At 38.1% G+C, this 23089-nt stretch overlaps 1 protein-coding gene across 4 annotated transcripts in view; it reads right to left on the reverse strand.

Annotated features, from left to right (window-relative positions):
* The window catches only part of ZRANB3 (zinc finger RANBP2-type containing 3), a 205103-nt gene that overhangs the window by 54473 nt on the left and 127541 nt on the right, over positions 1-23089 (reverse strand). For all 4 annotated transcript variants that reach the window (XR_002328783.2, XM_078146830.1, XM_021009481.2 and 1 more), the window contains 4 exons: positions 19693-19812; positions 18567-18686; positions 13960-14139; positions 3376-3528 (listed from right to left, as the gene is read on the reverse strand). Coding sequence is in view for 3 of the 4 variants with exons in the window: in XM_078146830.1 (XP_078002956.1) it covers positions 3376-3528; positions 13960-14139; positions 18567-18686; positions 19693-19812 (573 nt within the window). In the remaining variant the exon portion in view is untranslated. The remainder of the gene's footprint in view (positions 1-3375; positions 3529-13959; positions 14140-18566; positions 18687-19692; positions 19813-23089) is intronic.

A 23089-nucleotide genomic window follows, 5' to 3' on the forward strand; every position in this document is an offset into this window, starting at 1 on the left:
TTCAGTACAAAAAGTAAGATTACCTCATAAATTTATCAATTTACCAACTAGAGTATTTAAAAAGATTTAATAATTTGAAAATTTTACTGGGACTCTATGCAAAAATGGTGTTTTAGATTTTATTTATGAATTCATTATTGATTCATCTCATATAGGCTGAATGACTTTAATCAATCTGAATCTTGACAGATAGTCTGATCAATTTCTAGTCACATGACCAACAAGATGGAGGACTAGACATTTTCTCTTATACCCATGACCTCTCAAAGCTCTACAAAACAGAAATTATATGCTAAAGATAAAGCAATTTCAGCTATCTCCATGACCTAGGACAACAGGACTTAAAAAATTAAAACGAAAAAAACCCATGAACTATTATTGCCTGCCTTGAGCTAACACAGCACCCTCTACCACAACACTTGCTGGGCTACCTACAGCAAGGCTCTGCAGTTGGCCCAACTTATGGCCTCACAATAAAACCCAATCCCACACTCCAGTCCCTACAGAAAGAGAGAGCTTTTTCCAGTGCCTTGGAGATCTGGGCTCTAGGCTATGGAAGTTTGCTGGTGGTCTTAGTTGCCAGTGCTGTGGCTGCATTCTGTTCTACAAAAGATTTCTGTATGACACTGGAGGAAGAGAGGGAATGGGGCAGAAAATGTGTCTACTCAACCCCACAACCAAACTCCTGACTGTCTCCTCCCAAAGCCAGAGAGAGATACAAACTACAAAAAACACCAGCTGCAGTAGCACACTATGGAAGTGCTCTGTACTGCTGGGGCAGGGAACTGAGGAACAAGGGGAATACGACAGGACATAGTGTGTGTTGGGGGGAGGGGGTTGGGGGCATATAGTACTCCGTTAAGCCTGAGGGAAAGGGCTCAGCATTCAGCTGAGACCAGTCCTGTCTCCCCAAAAGTGAATTGGAGCAGAGAACTAGACTGGTGAACTGTTAATTACCCAATGTGTGAGGAGACTGAGATGTTTTGAGATACATATCCTAGGGAAACCACTATGAGAGTGGAGGGAGTCAGAAAATGAGCAATAGAGGAAAATAAGAGGAAAAGACAGAAATTACCAAAGATTTCAGGAGGAAAAAAACTCAACAGCTTGAGCATAACCATATAAATTAACAGGGAAAACATTAACAGCAGAAAGAATATGGCCTCCAGATCTAGTAAAGAAGTTTATGAACAAATACTACAGAAAAAGGAAAATGACTTAACACTGAATGAGACAGAGACCCTGTGGAATTTGAGAAGAACACAGAACTACAACAAGCTGTTTCAGAGTGGATTAAAAGAAAAATAAGAATAATGAAAGCAGAATTAATGGCCTATACAGCAGAAAGAATTGGTAGAACAGAAAAACTTGGATGAATGTTGCCAAATCTCATCAAAGAAACAAAGGAGAGGACAACTGATTAGGAATGCAAAAACACAGAAGTGAAGGAGAATCTTGAAAAAGGAAAGCAATAAGCAATAACTTTAAAAGAAAACGTGGGTTTCAATTCAAGCAAAATAAAATGATCTTGCCGACAAAATGTACAGAGACAGCCTGAAGATTCTAGAAGATCCTAGAACAGAAGTCAAAAAACCAGAACAATACAATTCAAGAAACAATACAAGAAAACTGTAAGAAAACTTCAGAATACAGAAAAGGAAATATCAATTAAAAATTCATAGGTTGCCTCCAGAAAAAAAAGAAACATGCTCACAATTGAAAACTCCGAAACACATGGTGATTAAATTTAACAATTCAATTTAGAAATATCTGTTGGTAGCTGTACAGAGGAGTGAGAGGAGAAAGACTAGAAAACAGGTGACCAATTAGGATGCCACTTCAATAGTCTAGGTGAGAAGTGATGAATGCCTGTACTAAGCTGTGAGTAGAGAAAAGGGACACAGGAGAAAGAGATAAATGTGGAGGTAGAACAAAAAGACTTGGCAACTGATCAAATGAGATAATATTTGTAAAGTACTTTAGCACAGTGCGTCACACATAGCAGGCACTTAATGCTTGTTTCCTTCTTCCTCACCCTTCTCCCTCCAACTGGCTATGTGCGAGGGGAACTGACAAGGTGCTACTTCAGAAATTTATAGAAAATACTGAGTTCCCAAAAAACTGGGAAAAATCAACTAGGGCTTTTTAAATTCCATAATGCGAAACAAAATGCTTTGATTCTTTTAATTACTTAAACTGAATTGGCAGTCTTTTTGACATTATATAGACACAGCTTTATTGTTTATAGTTAACTCTGGATTATTTTATATTAGAATCCACCATCCCTGATGATGATTAAAACACCGATTTTCTGAACATGCTTACAATTTCCATTCTTGCCCAAACAGCTGCACTGCTACCTCATCCTACTATGTCTTGATTTTCTATGATGATTTCCTTACAATTTACTTGGTGGAATGACCATATGGGACTCAGAGCTATTTCCTATACCATTTCCTTGACTACCACATTTCTGAGCCTAGAATAATTACATCTAATGAGTATGCTTCTTGCTAAATAAAATCTGGAAATAAGAGTCAGATTCCACACAGTTTCAGTGACCTAATCTTGAAATATATTATCAGAACTGAAAGTGATAATTTAGGGTCAAAGTGCTGACTAAGGTAGGCTAGGGAGGGAAGGCTGGGGTACCAAATATTCCTAAAATAAAAGGGGACTGGGGAAATTTTGGAGAAAATTGAAGGAAATTAAAACCATTTCCATAATGAAAAATTAATACATGTAAAAATTTTTTAGTTAAATATAACTGTTTTCAATATATTAGAAGGAAAGTGGCTACTAGCTTTAAAACTTTATCATAGAAGCTTTATCTGCTGCCAATAGAATACAGGATTTCATGGAACACAATTTGGGAAAAAGGATCTAAGTAAATATCAGTGGTATTTGAGAGCTGTGTTTTTTGGCAAGTCAGTGAGCTCTTTCTATACCAACAGGAATTTTTGGTATTATTTGCTGCTTCTTAACAATATTTTTCCTATCAATATTTGAAGCCTTTTCAGCAACTAGGTGGCCCAGTGGATAGAGTGACAAGCCTGGAGTCAGGAAAACTCCTCTTCCTGAGATCAAATCTGGCCTCAGACACTTAATAACTATGTGACCCTTGGCAAGTCATTTAGCCATGTTTGCCTCAGTTTCCTCATCTATAAAGTGAACTGGAGAAGGAAACGAAAACCCACTCCAGTATCCTGTCCAAGAAAACCTCAAATGGGTTGGACCCGGCTGAAAAATGACTAAACTTCTTCATTAACACGGATAATGGAAAGTGTTACCTCACTTTGAAAACTATTGCAAAGTGGCTATGATTTCAATACAGATGGGAGGAAAGAATTAAAAAAAAAATTAAGGTAACCTTACATGGGTGAACAGAACTTCATTTTTTATTTCTTCAAAATTTTCGTTCGGAGTCCAAGCTTCAGCAAATTTCAGGAAATCCCACTTTTCTTTGTCACCTTCTTCTGCCTCTAGTTTCTCTTTCCTACCATTCAATGTGCTACCAGTAACGATGGCCTGCAGGATTGAGAAGCAGGTGAATTTTTCAGTTTCACATCTAATCTTATCTGTGAAAGTTAATGAAACCTTAACTTTATCTTACACTTAAGTCAGACACTATAGACTTTGAAAGATTTCTTTGTGCTTTAATGTTAATAGCATGATCTAAATATTTTTCAAAATAATTATTTGCTCACTGATACCCATATTTGATAGAAAAATGTCTCAGAGAACAACATTAAGATTTCTTAAAAAGTTTTTTTTTTAAATTTATTAAGAACAGAAAAATTCTCATACTATTCTGTTTGGGTGTTTAAATAATATTTTATTTTCAGTCTTTTTGAGTATCTGCACCCTTACCTTCAACAATCCATAACTTCATCAGTGTAGGCACTTTTTCCAGAATGCAGTTCAGAATACCTCTATTTCTCAGTAGGCCTTCTTGAGTTGTGTCTGAGTGGGATTTAGACCACTTACTCAAATAAAAACTCAGAGGTTTCTCCAGGTGGAAAACATAAGTTTTATTCTAGCAAGTCTTGCGAGAAAGTTGGGCGTCACCTACCCAGGAAGGACTGGAGTAGTGAGGCTTCAGCATGAGTTGGGCCTAAGTTTCACTTTCGTTTTTGGGGAATAGGGGCTGTGCACCAGCTGCCCACCCCTCCCTTGTTTTGTAACCCCCCCCTTTTGTTTTGTATCTCAACTTTACCAAATAAGGCAATCTTCTAGCTCCCAAGCATGTTTTGAGTAAAATGTATCTCTTGGGTTCTAAATATAGACTGTGAGGTCTCTTGCCTCAGCCAATGAGGATAAAAAGACTGAGACAAACAAGTGGGGAGAGGGGCTTTTTGGAGTGGTTTGCCTAAGACTATATAACTGCTTGCTGCTGTTTGTGCTGGGCCTCACTACTCCAGTCTGCCCTGGGTAGGAGATGCCCAACTCTTGCGTGAGACTTGAAACTTCTGTTTTCTACCTGGAGAAACCTCTGAGTTTTTATTTGAGTAAGTGGTCTAAATCCCACCTAGTTGGGGCTTGTCCCGGGATTTTCTTTGATTAGGGAGGGGCCTTCCTTGCCAAGGTTACCACCCAGTTATTGAAATAAACTGGAAGAGAGAGACTCGGAGAAACAGAAGGTTTGTTAGGGCTCCGACGATTAAAAACGAAACTGCAAAATTCTGGCCAGCCAGTGGGTGAGAGCAGTCACGTAAGTTGTATGCGTGCAACCCAGAGGTAAGCACTCAGGGGTCTGGAGGGGAGGTTACAAAACAAGGGAGGGGGTGGGCAGCTGGTGCACAGCCCCCATTCCCCAGGGTGAGGGCCCTTTAGGACAGACTCTAGTTTGGGTGGAATCCGGGCCGAGTCAAATTGCGGAATAGATATCTCATCAAAAGGACGCCGCTGAGAAAGCTTCATGGGTGACTGGTGAGGAGTGGGCGACCCTCCTCGGTGATTCGGCTGAGTCTGTCTTTAGACTCCGGGAGTTTGGTGATGGCTCCCATAAATTCCCTAGGTGAGGGCCTAGGGGGGTCCCTAGGAATGTAAGGGACAATCTAAATTTGCGCAGTCAGAGTGTAAATGTAAGGGACAATCCAAATCTGTGCAGTTGTGAGGTACCTATAGACAGTCCTTTAGGCAATCAATGGCAGAACTGGAATGAACTGCCAAGATATAGAGGAAAAGATAAACGGAAAATGATTGGATATGGCTTGATGATTTGAGGATTCTACAGGGCGGAGGGTTGCTGTATGTCTATTTTCTTTTTTGTGTTTGTGTCTGTGCGTGGTGTGAATGTGTGTTAACAGTGTTTGATAGTAAAAGATTTGGCAAGAAAAGCATTCCGAGTGCTGCAGCTGGACTCTGGAGTGTGGCTTTCTTTCTCTCCCCTCTCACTCACTGATAACGGCAGCCTCAAAAGGGTGGGGCTGGATAGAAGAGAGAAAGAGAGAAAAATACTTTATTATTTAGGTTATATGACTGGTAAAAAGCAAGTTGAGAAGGATTTTCAAAGTGTCAGGTCAGAATAAGAAAGAAATAAGACATGTGCAGTTTTAAAGGGACTTTAATCAAAGTCCATTAGAAAGAAAGGCAAGAAAGTTTAAGCATGTGGGAGAGAGGAATATGTATAGAAAGCTTAAGGAAGGTATAATTTATTTGCACGGTCTGAACAGAGGTTTTGAAACTAAGAAGGTTTTGAAAACTTTGGAAAAAAAATAATAATAAATTCTCTCTCTCTCTGCATTCTAATTCTGGCCAAATTTGAGTGTGGAGCCAAAGAGAGAAAAAGGGAACCTTTTTCCCCTCAGATCAGAGACAGAGGTAGCACTTAATCTTTTCTGCCTCTCACAAAAGAGAAAAGTTGTTGTGTACTAGAACATAAACAAAAGGTAATCTATGGGCAGCCCAAGGGGGATGTGCTGAGGGCTGCAGCTTGTTCGGGATGACTGGGTTCCACTGTTGCCGAGACCATGATGTTTCCCCAAGAGCCCCAACTCATTCAAATTGGTAAAAATGTGACGTTTTTAATTTCAGAACTTATTATACTGTCTGGCACTAAAGTAAATTGAAAGAAACTAAAGAACAGTGGAAAAATTGTGTAAGGCGAGTGAATGGTTAAGTATGCATAGTAAAACTGTAAAAGCAGTTTGGGAAGAGAGAGGGAGGGAGAGCCCTATTCAATTATCTCCCTTCAGATTTGCAAAAAGAAAGCTGAATAGCTTTAGATGGTTTAAGTAAGTTAAGAAGGTGTGAGGAAGTGGTCTGTTTAAAGTAGAAAGATGGAAAAATAAAATTCTTTTTTTCCCCTAATTTAAAAACCAATATATAAAGTTATGGAGAGATGGAAGGAATTATGTCCACCCACCTTTCAGGCTAGATCCATGGATGGGTTCTATTAAATCTAATATGGATATTGGCTATGATAAAGATATTGGTTATTATGAGTTATGATTATTACTGTTCAATTAATTATTAAGCTCCAGAGATGCCTACCTGGAGGGAAAGCAAAAAGAAGTAGTTAGCATATTGGCCACGTACATTTTAAACTGACCTGATTACAATAGGTGATTCTAAACTGTCTGTAAAACTTTCGCAAGAAAACGTGGACATGAATGGGGAACTGAAATATTAAAGAAATGTATGAATTTGTGGATAATATCCCTTTATAAAGGGCCAAGGGTATTGAATTTAGAAATGTGTATCTGTATAATTTTGAGAGCACCTATTGTTATTTGGCATTAAGAAATTTATTAACTATGTGGCCCCAGGAGACTGTTGAATCTGATGAAGGGGTCTAGAAACAAAGAAAGAAAGAAAGAAAGATTTTTTTTTATTGAGTCTGTTTTCAATTGTATTAGTTATGTCGCTGGAAGGACAATTTCTTTTATAATATGGAATGTTAAATTAATTGTACCTTCAGGAAAAAGAGAAAAAGGAATGAATCTGGCTGTTGGGGCATTCTATATGATCCTGTTTTGTAACATTTCCTTTTTAAATATTGTAATTTAAGAAAGCATAAAATTTCCAAATTTTGTCTTGATTTAAGGGGCATTTTCAGCTAAAATTGCTTTGCTACATTTGTGAGATTGTTGACTGGGTTGTTTGGGGTTACTGTTTTGATGTTAAAACCTAGAATTGTTAATTGATTATTTGTGTGTGAAAAGAAGGGACAAAAGGCAATTACTCCTTATGTTGAAAACATGCCAAGGTCTCTGGAAACCAACAGGGGGAGGGTTAACATAACCCCTCTCAAGATCAAATTGAGGGAACCCACTACAGTGGTGAGAGTAAAACAATATCCTGTATCTCTAGAGGAGAGGCAAGGACTTAGACCGGTGATTCACGGACTATTGAAAGGGGGACTTCTTGACCCCTGTATTTCCCCCTTCGATACCCTCATCTTGCCAGTCCAGAAAGGGGATGGAACATATAGACTAGTCCAAGATTTAAGGGAAATTAACAAGGTTGTACTATCATCCCACCCAGTGGACCCTGATCCCTACATGATCTTAGGAAGGGTAAATGAAGGCAGTAGGTGGTTCAGTGTAATTGATTTAAAAGATGCATTCTGGGCCTGTCCTTTAGACCCTAGTAGCAGGGACATCTTTGCCTTCGAGTGGGAGGATCCTGAGACTGGGAGGAAGCAGCAGTATAGACGGTGCGTCCTGCCCCAGGGGTATACAGAATCACCAAATTTGTTTGGACAAGTCCTTGAGAGAATCCTAGAGCTCCCCTTGGGACACAGGTATTACAATATGTAGATGATTTGCTGGTGACAGGTAAAAAGAGAATAGAAACCAGTAAAGGCTTCAATCAAATTGATAAACTATTTGGGATCAGAAGGTTTGAGGATTTCCAAACACAAATTACAATTTGTGGAACGAGAGGTGAAATAACTGGGACATTTAATAAGTGAGGAGCAGAAGAAGCTGGACCCAGAGTGGGTGGCAGGAATCCTTCAAACTCCCCTCCCCAAAACTAAGAGGGAACTCAGAAAGTTCCTGGGGCTAGGATACTACAGAAGTTGGATAGATTCGTATGTGTCCCTAACAAAACCCTTGTACCAATACTTATTGGAAGAAGAACCAGAACAAATTAGATGGGGCCCTGAAGGGGAGGGGGGATTTAAGAAGTTAAAGGAGGTCCTCCCCTCCCCTCCTGTTTTGACACTCCCCTCACTGGAAAAGCCCTTTCACTTATTTGTGAATATGGACAGAGGGGTAACACGGGGGTCTAGACCCAAATCGGGGGGGGGCAAAAGAGACCCACTGCCTTCTTATCAAAAATCTTGGATTCTGTGGCTACAGGATGGCCAACCTGTATTCAAGCAGTAGCGGCTACTGCTATACTAGTGGAGGAGGGTAGAAAGCTGACCTTTGGGGGAAGCTTGATAGTGAGTGTTCCCCATCAGGTATGAGCCATCATGAACTAAAGGGCAGGGAGGTAGCTTACGGATTCCAGAATTCTCAAATATGAAGCCATATTATTGGAAAAAGATGATTTAATATTATCACAAGATAACAACTTAAGTCCTGCCTCTTTTCTGACTTCAGGGAGTGTGGAGATGCATCTGAATTAGAGCATTATTGTATTGACTTTATTGACCTTCAAACTCAGGTTCGGGAGGATTTACAAGAATCCCCGATTCCCGGAGGAATCAATTTGTTTATTGATGGTTCCTCTAGGGTGGTGGAAGGGAAAAGAAGGAACAGATATGCTGTCATTAATGGGGATCAAGAATCCTTGGTTGAGGCGGGAAGTTTACTGAAAAATTGGTCTTTCCAAATATGTGAACTAGATGCCTTAAGTCAGGCATTAAAATTATTAAAAGGGAAAGAGGGCAACATTTACACTGCCTGGGGAGTAGTACATATTTTTGAGAGAATCTGGGAGGAAAGGGGACAAAGTTATCTGCCCTGAGAAGAGAACTTGTTGGGATTGTGCAGTTCCTACACAATGAATTTAGTTTGCTGAGAAGTTGCAAGTTTATGTTCAGTAGATAGAAATGATTTTTGATGATTGGCTTTTACACCAGGGCAAGTTTAAGTTTGAGGAGGAAAGATGTAAAGTGAGATCTCCTATGTCTGTGAGTCCTGGTAAATCCTTATTGCTTATTGCAACTCCATAAGAGTAAAAGTAACTATATCTGGCCTTAAGCTGTGATTACTGAGACTTGCAGTTTGAGGAAAAAGGCTTTTGGGACTATAACTAATTTTGTTTTGAGTTTGATTTGGGGTATAATTGTCTGCACTAAATAAGTATCTGAGAGAAATGCCACAAGAATAGGTGGAGGTCTATTTAGAGGAAATGTGATTTATTTGGGAAAAAGCCGAGGGGACAATCTTAGCCTCAATCTAGGATGGGATCCTCCTGGCACAGTTTCCCCATTGTGTTCCTTTGGAAAGGAATGTTTTCCACCTGACTATTTCTGAGTCTGGCTATAAGATGGAACAGATACTGCATGACTGGAGAACTGCAACTCCATCTGAATTTAAACAAAGCTAAGGATGTTTTATCCTGTCATACGTGATATGCCACCTGTCCTTGCTCTTTTTCCTTCTATAATAAGTTTCTATGATCAGAGCAAGTAGTCAGCATGAGACATAAGAAACGGATTAGATTATAGTCATATCTTAAACTGATTGTTGGAACTTGCCGGGACTAATGACTGACTGTTTCTGAGTCTAACTACAGGTGTCCTTAACTGAAACCTGGAGGACTTTAAATCTGGCTCTATGCAGTTTGCAGTTTGACATAACACTCTGTCTGGAGTTGACAGGAAGTTGAGGGAAATATTGTCCCCTTACTCTAATCTCTTAGTGACAAGTTTCTATAATAAGAAGGTCTTATAAGTACAGTAACAAATTTACTAAAATAAATGATTATGGAACATCTTAGGTTATTATAGAACTGGGACTAGTGTTCCTGTATGAGTTAAGGTTCGTTTAATTCTTGGTAATGGTATGGAGATAATCAAGAGCTTGTGAGAATGTTATTTTGTTATTTGGATAATATCATACTTGTCTAAAGTTTTGTTACCATTGATTAATAATGTTAAAAGAAGAATGGCTTGTGGAAATGCCATCAAAGAAACAAGGCATGACTAAAATTTTAAGATTTTATACATACTGTGTTAAAAATTAATATGTATGTACTGAAGCCTCTGATTAATTCCATAGTGAAATCTCATCCTCCTGGTGAGGAAATTAATAATGGATTAATGTGGAGTATAAGATACTAGGTTCTGATGTGAATTTCTTAAACATGACAATTGGCCATGTTTCCAATTTTGAGTCTGTGAAATGATCAGGGTTATAAAGATTAGAAATAGTAATTTAAAATTGTGTTAAGGTCCCTTTTATAGGAGAATGGACAGAAAGCTGGTTCCTACAAGAAGACAAGAAGAGGAAGATGCTGAGATGCTGTGCTGGAGATGGCTGGAGCAAATAGCAAGGACAAGAGGACTTCATTGATGATGTTCCCTGCCAGACAGCTGTATAAGAAAAGACTTTTTCATTCTTAAAGGGACAGTTACACTATTGTTTTCTTTTGGGTCTCTGTATCTGCATTTATGAAGGGACTGCTCCTTTGATTTGTCAATGTTTAGATTAATGCCTATATTTACTTAAAGGGGTGATATTTAGAGAGAGAGAAGAAAAAGAGCAGAGAAGAATTTGAATTATTTAATGTGATTGTGAAAGGTACCAAGAGTGCCAAGTGTTAAAGATATCATAAGAATGATAGTTTCTATATGTGATGATATGAAAATGCAATTGATGTTATCTGAAGTTTATAGTTTATACTACAAAAGTTATTATTGTTTCTAAATTGTATTATGTTTCTAAAATTCTTAGATTGTAAAATTTGAGAAGAATTATTGTCCTACTCCTGGTATGTCTCCCCACAATGCAACTAATTCGACCTAAATTCTTCTTCCTCCTGGGACAAGGAGGCAAAGATTTGGGGGTACAAGTATATGATGATTTAAAAGGAACAAGTGAGCCATTGATACCTCAATTGTTAGCATGAGAAATGCAAATGGATGGGGAGATACTTGGCCCCCTGAAAGGATCATAAAGGAATATGGACTTGCTACTTGGGCACAAGATGGGAGCTGGGGATATTGGACCCCGATATATATATATATATATATACATATGCTTATGCGGGACAAACCATTACAGATATTAATAAGGAAATTCGAAAGATGGCCCATGTTCCAGTTCAGACCTGGTCCTCTTCATTTAATACTCCCTGATGGTCCTGGTTTGGGAGATCTTGGTGGAAGCAGGTATTATGGTTTGTGTTAACAGCAATAAGTGGAGTCATACCAGTCCCAGTGTATGTCCCTTGCATGGTGCAATTACTACTACTGTACAAAAGACCCTCTCTAGAATGATTACATTAAAAGAACCTGTCAATGAGTCTATTAGATTAATGATATTAAGGAATCAAGGGTGGATGCCAGTCAATCAGGAGGAAGGAAAGCCTGATTTTGATGAAATAGCAAATAGGGAAACTGAAGAAACTTACCAGTTTTGGTGTGAGAAACTTTCAACTATGAAATGAGAGGGAGGAACTGTGTTGGACAAGTGAAAATCTCTCATGTGAAATGTAAGCTGTGCTCCAAAACGTAGTGGGGCTTCAGCATGAGCTAGGCCTAAATTTCACTTTCGTTTTTGGGGAATGGGGGCTGTGTACCAGCTGCCCACCCCTCCCTTGATTTGTACCTTAACTTTACCACACAAGGCAATCTTCTAGCTCCCAAGCATGTTTTGAGTAAAATGTATCTCTTGGGTTCTAAATATAGACTGTGAGGTCTCTTGCCTCAGCCAATGAGGATAAAGAGATTGAGACAAACAAGTGGGGAGGGGGGCTTTTTGGAGTGATTTGCCTAAGACTATATAACTGCTTGCTATTGTCTGTGCTGGGCCTCACTACTCCAGTCTGACCTGGGTAGGTGACGCCCAACTGTCGAGCCAGACTTGCTAGAATAAAACTTCTGTTTTCTACCTGGAGAAATCTCTGAGTTTCTATTTGAGTAAGTGGTTTAAATCCCACTCATGTCCAAAACCCTCCATCACATGGTAGCCTGCATTCTAGAAATGAGCTTCTTCCTATTTAATTAGGCTGAGCTATGGCCAATAAATACGTACAGACTTATACTGAAAGCTTTTCCAGCCTAGGAAGAACTGTCATTTCTAAGCTAAGATGAGAAAGACCATCAGAAGAGGATTCCAGTGTATGATTTACATATTTGAAAAACTGCTGTAACCAATTTCTTTAAGGTTACCAGAGAACTCTACTACTTAATCTAGTCCCTTGTTCTCCACAGTCATTCTACTTGACCTCTATGTAGCTTTTCACAATGTTGATCAAGCTTTCTCCTTCTAGAGATTTTCTCTTCCTTTAGCTTATGCGGCACCCTTTTGGACATGTCAAATAAGGAACTGATTACATTTCTCCTAAAACCTGTTCCTCTTCAAAACTTTCCTATTTCTATTGAAGCTAAAATTTTTAGTCACCCAGGCTCTTCTCTCTTCTTCAACCCCCAAAACCAATCAGGTGCTCTGTCTTGTTAGCCTTACCTACCTGACTTCTGCCTCATCTGTTCCCTCCTCTCTACTTCCAAAGCTCTATCTTTATTCAAGTTTTCATATTCTCTTGCTTGGATTACTTCAAGAGCTTCCTAATTGGTTTACATACCTATGTTTCTCTCCTTTCAATCTATCCTCATAATTCCCAAATTGTTATTCTGAAAACACAGATTTGATTACATCATCCCCCTAAAAAAATATTCTAGATCCTCTATAGTTCTTACTATTTTCTTCCTTAAGTTATCATGTATATAGTTATCCATTTACATTTTCTATCTACCCTGGATAGATTTCATTTGTACATAGTTATCCATATGTTGTCTCCTCATTAGAATGTGAGCTTTTTGAGAGCAGGGACGATATTTTTGCCGTTCTTTGCCCAGGAAAAGGAAAAGAATAAGTATTTATAGAGTGCCCACTACGTGCCAGGCATTGTGCTAAGCACTTTACAAATATTATCTCTTTGATCCTCACAAAATCCCTGAAAAAGGTAGGTGCTATTATTATCTTCCAGCTATTGAGGGTCTGAGGATAGATTTGAATTCAGGTGTTCCCAACTACAGGCCCAGTGCTCTATCTATTGCATTACCTAGATGCCTGGCATAGTGCCTGCCACATATTAAGTGCTTAATAAATGTTTACTGACTGACATCCACATATGTTAATATCAAGGACCCTTAACTTTCTTGGTTTAGGAACTCCCTCCACAAATGCAAATCCTTCCCCATCTAAAATTTCCTGAAGCTAGAAAGGTTTGGTGGCTTGTCCCTAGTCATCCAGCAAGTGTAGGAGCCATGCCATGAACCTAAACATTCCTAACTCCAAATCTAGAACCATATCTACTAGGTTATGCTGACTCTTAACATTCAGATATTAAGGAATTAACCAATGTGTGCTGGATTAGATTGGTTTAGGGGAAGGAGCATTAGACTAGTTAAACTGAGATGATTCCCTTCTCACAATTCAAGAACAAGGCATGAGGCTGTTGGTCGACATACTGATCTTCATCCCAAATGAGAAGCAGGGCCAAAGAAACAAGAACTTTCCCAAGGAGAGTGCATTGAGGGAGGAAAATAACCCCTTAGAAGTCTCTAATGTGGTGTTAAAAGAATTTCAGTAGAGAGCAGGTGTAGATAAACCTTCATGCCATGGTTTCACTATAGGTGATATATGGTAATTAGCATCACAGGAATTCAGAGTGTGGTATACCTCCAGATATCATTTTCTAACTTCATACCCTAGTTACAATCATCTTGGTTGACTTAAGCCTCTTCTGGAGGGCAACCATTAAAAAAAAAAGTCTCATATTCAAGAAAGATACTATTTGTAACAAAGTAAGCTGGTAACTTAGCTGGTTTACCTTGCGGTTCAACATCCCCCACATCAAAGTGTCCAATGTTCCATTAGCAATAAGATAGTGGATATTTACAGAACTGCATTGTCCAATTCGGTGAGCACGGTCTTCTGCTTGTTTTATATGTCCTGGATCCCAATATAACTCAGCAAATATGACATGAGTCGCTGCAGTGAAAGTTAAACCCTAAGCAATTTAAGCAAAAGAAATGGTGATTCTATTATGGCTAAGATACAAGCCTATCACACAGGAATGGCAAAAACATCTGGAAGGAAATCAACTTTGCTCAGTACCACAGAAAAATAGCATAAATTTCCAAATGATTGTTTGAATGAAAAGTTTATAGATTAAAATTTTGACTTTCATTTTAAGCATCATATGAAATATACAAAATTAATTTTAAACATCACACAGAACATACAAAATCAATAACAAGGTTTCACAGACTTCACAAAATCTTATAGGTACTTTACTAAGAATCTCTTTCTGCTTGAATACCTCCAGTGAGGAGTAACTCACTACTATTCAAGGTTCTACTTTAAGATAGCTTCTCTACACTCTTTACACCCAATGCTCCTAATTTGTCCTCAGGGGCCAAGTCCAGCCAATCAAACCTCTCTTCCACATAAACACCCCTCAAATCCCTTGAAGATAGCTTTAGTGACATGTCTATCTCCTGCTACCCCCAAGTCTTCTCTTTTATAGACTACCCATCCCTACGTTCTTTAACCAATTGTTGTTTGGCATGATATCAAAGCCCTGTACAACCCTGGTTATCTTTCTTTTGATATTTTCGAACTCATCAATGTTCTTCCTAAAACAATGGCATTCTGAATGAGGCAAGATATAGCTCTGGACTGATAATGCTAGAGTTCTAGAAGACTATCATTCCCACAGTCTGGTGCACAAACCCTGTCTTAACACAGCTAATCATAATTAGCTTCTTTGGATGCTATATCACACTGCTAATCCATGTTGTTTCAAGTCCATGAAAACTCACAGATTTATCTAGCCATGCCTCTTGTACATGTAAAACTGGATTTTGTTTTTTTTTTTAACCCCAACATAGGATTCTGCATTTATCTTTATTAAATTTCACTTTGTTAGATTTGGCTCAAACTTCCAGACCACCTAGATCTGTTCAGATTCTGATTCCATAATCCATCACAGGAGTGATCCCTCTCAACTTGGTGTTGTCTGCAAATTTATTTGGCCTGTCAAAATGTATAACTATTACTTGCTCTGGGCAAAAAGAAAAGTGATTAGAACATAAAAAGTAAATTGCACACAATTATCTAATAAAATAGGCTAAAATTTCTTATCAAGATATAATGGCATTACATACAAAATGTATAAATCGTGTGTGTGTGTGTGTGTGTGTGTGTGTGTGTGTGTGTAAAAACAATATGTACATATCTATTTATCTATCTAGCCACCTACCTATCCATTCCAGACCTCTGATTTCACTGGTGTGGGGAGCTCATGGTGAAAAATTGCCTATACTAATGAAGATTGACAGCTTCTCTGCAATGTATAATCTTAGAGAGCTGCTTAAAGCACTGAGAAGTTAAATGTGCCCAGGTTCATAAATGTGCCTGGTAGGGATCAGAAGGGAGTACTGAACCTAGGTTTTCCTATGTTTGAAGGCAGCTCTCTGTCTGCTCTATCATGCTGCCTCCCATCTATTTCCTTTTTATGAGTATAATGGGGCTTTGCTTCATGACCAGATTACCTATGGTACAGGCATCCATGTGAGAGATGCCATTCTGCCTTAGCCTATCATGTGGCTGGCGGCAGCCTCTTTTCTGTTTGCTCCATGGCTAGAATTGTACATGACTTTAAATCTACCCAACTTAGGCACAGTTAGTTCTCTTGCAAGTAGCATCCAGGAGTGAGGGTCTTATTCAGGCACAATGGGGGTACCAAGCAGTAACATAGGAGGAAGGGCTTCCTTCCCCTCCTAGTAGATAAGATGGCCTTGAGAAAAGAGCTTGGGGTTGGTCTGTTTTGTCTGTCCTTTTCAGTTCTAGGTACAGAGCATACAGTTTCCAAACCCTGGAGGTTGAACTTTGGGAAGCCTGGAGTCTGGAGATGCCAGGTCAGATGTTACAACCAGCCTAGCAGGGAAGCCCTGAGAAGCCAGGGTCCCATTAGGCAAGCCCATGGGAGCTTTGGACTATAATTTTGGCTAGACAGGAACTGAACTAAGCCGTGAACCTAATCTTTCTGCCACCCTCTGAGGCAGGATGAAGTATAGAAGGAATTAAAGTAAAGCTACTAGCCAGCCTGGGGCCTTTAGAGAGTCAGATTTAGGACAAGACAGTAGTTATGATGAGAATTATGATCACCCCATACCATCAACTAGCACAGATACAAAGACAGATGATCAACAGGTCATAAGATCAGGACTATTCTCCTAGTAGTTCTGTTAATCTTGGTGGTTTTAAAAGAAAAAGAGTGGAAGAATAACACACTAGGTGGCAGAGGAAAAATAAAGTTATGGAAAATAATCTCACATAACCAGAGTATGCAAGTACAAGTCTAAACAAACAAGGAAGAAGAGGTGGGGGGAGTGGCTGGCAACCGAACCTTGTTCAAACCTGAATTGGTTAAAGGAGGGAAGAATTCACACAGAGACACACAGATGGGTAAAGAAATACATTTCACTCAACATAATGGAAGATAAAGTATATAAGGGAGAAGGGGGAATTAAAGGGATGGTAGATTAAGAGGAGATTAGTCCTAGGCAAAATAAATTTTTAACTGAGTACGTACAAAAGTATTTAAAGGTTACCAAGAATTGGAATCTGAAAGGGTGCCCATCAACTGGGGAATGGCTAAGCAAATCATGATATATAAATGCTACCTATTGTACTATAAGTAATGATGAAAAGGATAGTTTCAGAGAAACCCAGGGAGACTTGTATGAATTGATGCAGAGTGAAGTGAACAGAATTAAGAGAACAATTAACAAAAGGACAACAATACTGAAAAGGCGAACAACTTTGAAAGACTTAAGAATTCTGATCAGCATAATCACCATCCATAATTCCTGAAGACTAATGATGAAACAGGCTATCCACCTCTTGATAGAGAGGTGAAAGGCTCAGAGTGAAGAATGAGACTTTATGAGGGAGGGAAAGATGGCAGATCTTTAAAACTGAATTTAAAAAAGTAAAGAAAAAAAGAACACATTTGCCAGATATAATACTATTTTTCATAAATATCTGCAGTCAACCCTGTTCTTATCTTACTTGGTGGGTTTTGTTTTTTTTTTTTGCAGCATGAGGACTCAATGGAAGCCACAAAGGAAAGAGGGATCTTTCGTAGTGAAAATATATTGATTTTGTATCATTTTTTTACTGATCTTATTTACAATTAATTGATTTTGTCCTATAACAGCTTAAATCATGGTTCCCTGTCTCTGAACTTAGATCAGAATTAAACTGGCTTGTAGTGGGTTAAGTTTAGAAATTCAGTTTTCTTGCCAATCACTGCTCTATTCTTGCCCCAAGAATTTTGCTGACCCAGGGAGATGCAGCTTGCCATAAATGGAAGTCAGGCCTAATATCTTTACAACACCAAGTATCCTTCAAGGATGTCTGGTTTGCTATCCAAAGAAGTTTGGGCAACTATCAAAATTTCATAGTCATATGAAGGAGAGAAGGAGGGGGATTGTTGCTAGCCCCCATTCCCAACTTCTAACCAATCATACTGCTCCCCACACTTCAGCTATGTAACCAATTATGTTGCCCTTGACCCCATGATGTCACCTACCCTATTCTGTTCTTTGATCTGTACTCCCTAAAACCTATAAAAGGGAACTGTCCTTTTGTTCAAGGTCTTTGGTTGGAAACTGAGGCAGCCACTGACCCTCTTATTCTCAGGATTTGTGCCCTGGGAATAAAATATTATCTTGCTTGAAGAAAACTTGCCTTTGTCTATATGTGTTGAATTTCACTGGCCACACTAGTACAGGGCTATGTGGCTATGAAGTCAACCTCTATCTACTATTAGAGAGTTTTGCTATTTAATTGGTGGCATAACCATTTCATCACTGCACTTCCAAGTACAGAAGTATTATATTTTATCTACCTTAAAGACATGAGCCAATGTTATGCATGTGTATGAATGATTCTACATATTTGTAAATTTCTATTACTTACCAGTTGTTAACCCCAATCCAAAAGATATACATAGTGATTTCCCACAGTTGTTCACACTAACCTTCTTGTTTTTATTGTGTTGTTGGCATTTTTTTTTAAAATAACATGAATACAAACACTAGCTGCTGAAATTTATAGTCTTTAAGATTTTCAAATTGCTCAGATATCCACCACCTTACTTACCTTCACAAAACCTCTGTGTTTCAGATACTATACAACAGGGCATCATTTCTATTTTACAAATGAGAGAACTGAAGGTAAAAAAAGTTAAGTGACTTGCTAAGAACACATGGCTGATAGATGACTGAGGCAGATTTCAAATACAGGTCTCCCCTGACTTTAAGTCCAATCTTCTTCCATGGATTTGATGTTGCTATTACCTGCAACTAAAGAGCTGTAGTAAGTTATTGTCCACTGGCAAATTAAGTTCTGTTACCTTTGTCTTACCTGGCCAGCAGCCTGAATGCTTAGGATAGCCACTCGAGTATCAGGATCCTTCTGAAACTGATTGACCAAATATATCCTTTCTGAAGAAGGAACATTTCCATCTATTCTAATGTAACGAACCTAAAGTTTACAAAGAAAATTGCAAAGTCAGGGCAAGTTCTTGCGGAACTAATTCACATAATGAGACCAACATTTTTCTAATACTTTATAAACTAAACATAGTTGATAGCTGACATATATTCACATATGATTTCTAAATGACTCCCAAATGTACACATTCAGTCAACTGTCTACTGAACATTTCCACTTATATGTCTGTTCTACAATTCAAGTCAACTTGTCAAAATGGTATTTCAACTTGAACCTGCCCATTTTCGAAATTCCATTTCTGACAAGAGTGCTAATATCTTCCCAGTGACACTCAGATTCATAATACTGGCATCTTTTTTTGACTCTTCCTTCTTCATTAGCCCCCTAAATCCAATCACTTAGTCTAAGTCTATTCTGGACTCTTCTCTCTTTCACAACTCCCATGTCCAATAGTTGCCAAATTCTGTTGATTTCACATGTACATTTCTCATTTCTCTCTCAGCTCAGGCTCTCTGAACTTCTCCAGCTCTACCTCAACAGCTTCTCATCACTGAAGAAGGCTCGGCCCCTTCCTGTGATTGATGAGCTCCTCCTTGGAACTGTCATTTGAGGAAGTGCCTAAACCAGCCATGTTCATTTGTCTCCGAAGTCCACTCCTGACTCTCTGGTCCTCTCCATATTCACCAGAGAAACTTTCTCATTTTGGGAAGATGCCTCTGCCACTTGCTCTGATTCATGAGGTCCTTTCTGGAAACATCTGAGAAGTGTCCAAGATAGCTATACAATATATATGTAGATAGCTAAACAATTCACCATAACATGTCTAGCCTGGTGATAAGCCTCTGAATTTAGGATGGTCCTTGAATCACATACATTTATTTTGTCACTGGGCCTATAATTAAAGTCCTTCCAATTAGAAGAATTTAATTTCCAATTAGCATAATTTTCTCCATAAGATAAACTCAAACAAACTGTTATTAATAAACAATCTGCATCAGAAGAATTTAGAAACAGTTTATGTAAAAACTAAACATACCTTGCTTTCTACAGCTGCTTCTGTACAAGCTTGGAGCATGCTTAAATGATGAGCAAAAACTAAAAATTTAAGCGAATCATTCTGAAGCATCATTTTGATATAGTCCTTTGTTGCACCTGCCTAAATATAAAATACAACATATAATTAATCTCATAAAAATTATTACAAAGAAAATCCAGCCATGTTTTCTCATACACAAATGAAAAATCTCTAGAGAGGTCAGGGATATTCTAAGAATTAACTGATGTGAACTTTACGATTGTTAGATGCTCTTGTTAGCCTTTAAGTGGCATTGAGAAATGTCATATTTGCACATGTAATATATATGCTTTTGGGGCCATATGGGTACAATTCTTCAGAGAAACATGCTGTGTATACAGCATTAGGGAAATTACATGTTTTTAACTATAAGAAAATCAATTCAGTGAGAAAATTATTGTGAGATTAAGTGGAGAAACCCAATAATCACAATTTCCACACACAGTAAAACTTGAAAGCAATGTGGCTTGTTCCACAAGCTATATCTTGTATTTCCAAATATTCTAAACAGTAGAAATCTGTAATCTAGACATATAATGCCTCAGAGAAGCATGATTAAACCCTCACAAAACAAAAATTATAGTTTTAAAAATTCTAGCTATGTTGTCATTGCAAACAGACTGACTTAAAAGTCAATAAATTGATTTACTTCATTTTTTGGTAGGTCAAAACCTGGGATTTAATTTATATAAGGAATTCCTCATATGGAAACTTCTTCCACTCAGTCTGGCAACTCATCTGTAACATATAGCTTTGGATTCTTATATTTGCCTAAATAAATTTATTTTGATAGGTATTTATAAAGTTCATGTCAAATTAAAAAATTTTAACCTTTAAGGACATTTCCTTTACCTACTTAGGGACCCTTTTAATTTACAAAGGGGCCTCTGTTACCCCAGGTGGCTCAATAGTATCCTAGCTCTTCCCTAATACTACTGTCCTCTTATCTTGCATCACCAAAACTACTGGCCCCAGATCCCTATCCTTGTTGCTCCTCCATTAAATCAGAAGGGCTCAAGAAGGTCAGGACCACAACAAACACCTCAGAACTATAGTTGAGCTACATATAGTTGAGTTAAGTGGGTTAAATTTAGAGGTTGGTTTGGTAACATGATTTATAATGCTTTTTTTTTTTATCGGAAAATAGGTTCCTCAACTCCAAACAATTAACAAACTAGCCTTCAGAACACAAACTTGTCATAAGTTTCAAACTGCATATACATATGCATATTTCAAAGTATGTACATCTGAATAAACATTAACCCTTTTTTCTTTACTTTTACTGAATTGTTCATTGTACTATCACATTTCAAAATTCATTTACGCAGGAATTGACTTTGAAAATGCACATCACATGGTAAGGCAGATTCTGGTGATGATCAGATTTATTAATGATGGTTCAGTGGCAAACCTAGGAAGTCTTATATGAACTGATGCAAAGTGAAGTAAGCACAGCCAGAAGAAAATTCTACATAGTGACAGCAATATTGTAATAATGATCAACTTAACTACTTTGATCAAATCAGGGATTCAAGACAATTCCAAAGGACTCATAATGAAAAATGCTATCCAACTCCAGAAAAAGAACTGATGAACTCTGAGTGAAGATAGAAGCTTATTTCTTTTTTCTCTTTCTTTTGCAACATGGCTAACATGGAAATATGTTTAGCATGACTTCACATGTATAATGGGTATCATATCGGTTACTCTCTCAATGAGTTGGAGAAGGACTGGAGGAAAGGAGAGAATCTGGAACTCAAATTTTTTAAAAAAAATGAATGTTTAAAAATATACTTTCTCTCCCCTACTCCCACCCCTTTTCAGTTTCCTTATGTGTATTGCCTGCCCCTATTGAAATCTAAGCTCCTTGAAGGTTGGGGCTTTTTCTTATTTATCTCCCTAGTGCTTAGCACAGTACCTGGCATAGAGTAGGCACTTAATAAATGTGTCTTTCTTGTATTGTAATGCAAACACAGCATGTGACAGGTAATAAATACACCTGGGTATATGTATATGTATATTTATATAATCTGTTTGCAAATAAAGACCTATACATAAAAACATCTATCCACAATGATGACATTTTACCTGAAAATTATAAGGCATATAAATATATGCCTTTTCATCTCACCACATGCAATTGTGTACTGCTTTATGAGTATGCTAGAGATATACTAAGGGGAAAGATCAAAAGAACTAAGAGGAACAGTTTATAATAAAGAAAAAATTCATCTGTATTCATCTGTATTTATTGCTGATCATTCAAACTCAACAGGTCCCAAACTCAATTTATTATTCTCCCTCCCTAAATTACTTCTCCTAAATTCCCTATTTCTGTTCACATAAAATCATCTTTCAGTTACTTAGTCTGAAGAGTTTAGTTCTATTTGTTTCTATTTTCTATATCCACATTTAATTAGTGGTCTAGCCCCATCAATTCTACCACAGTGACATTCTTGTGCCTACCTTTCTATCACTGATCTATCATGATCTCGGATCATGACTTTATTAATTTCACCATGACTATGGCCATGTCCTCTTAAATGATTTTCCACCTTCCATCCATCTAAAATACTAAGGTCAGGTTAATTTTCCTAAAATGAAGTTCTGATAATATGCTCAAGTGTTAAAAAAAACTATCACTGGCTCCATACTGCCGTCCAAATAAAGTCCAAGCTCATTAGGGTGGAATTAAAAGCCTAACTTGGCCATAATTTACATTCTAGCCTTGTCTTCTAATATTCCTGGAAAAATGTTCCAAAAACATCACTTTCATGTTATGCTTCAGAACCAATCAGAACCTGCAGCTGAATCTAAATTAATGTATTCAGGGACCGTTAGAAAAGGAAAGGTCCTTAGAGATCTAGTCTAGCACACTCATTTTACAGATGAGGAAAGTAAGGTCTTCGTCAACTTAGATAACTTGCCCTAGTTCACAGAGTTAGTGGCAGAATTCATCTTCAAAACTAGCTCTCCTGAATCTTGTCTCATTATGGACTAACCCAGAGGTTCCCAAAGTGGGTGATACTACCCTCTGGGGAGCACTGGATGGGGGGGGGGCAGTAGTAGCCTCAGGTGAAACTGGGGGACGTTGAATAAAAATAAGGGGGCCGTGGAAGCATAAGGAAAGAAGACAAGATAAGAAAATTTTGAAAAACCATACAGGTTTCATTTGTTGTGTAACAGAGGTAAAGTCATAATGATTACATTATTTTCCAAATAAACACACAAAATGCAAGTTACAACCGATCAGTTGGTCAAGTCCACCAACAGATCTTAACAACCAAGTGTTAAAAGGTGAGCATGTTGCACATTGTCAGGAAGGACTGGAAAGAATATGTGCTTGCAAAGACTTGTT

This window comes from Phascolarctos cinereus, unplaced genomic scaffold, assembly GCF_003287225.1.
Source record: "Phascolarctos cinereus isolate Bilbo 61053 unplaced genomic scaffold, phaCin_HiC Scaffold_726;HRSCAF=1367, whole genome shotgun sequence".
NCBI classification, from domain to species: Eukaryota; Metazoa; Chordata; class Mammalia; order Diprotodontia; family Phascolarctidae; genus Phascolarctos; species Phascolarctos cinereus.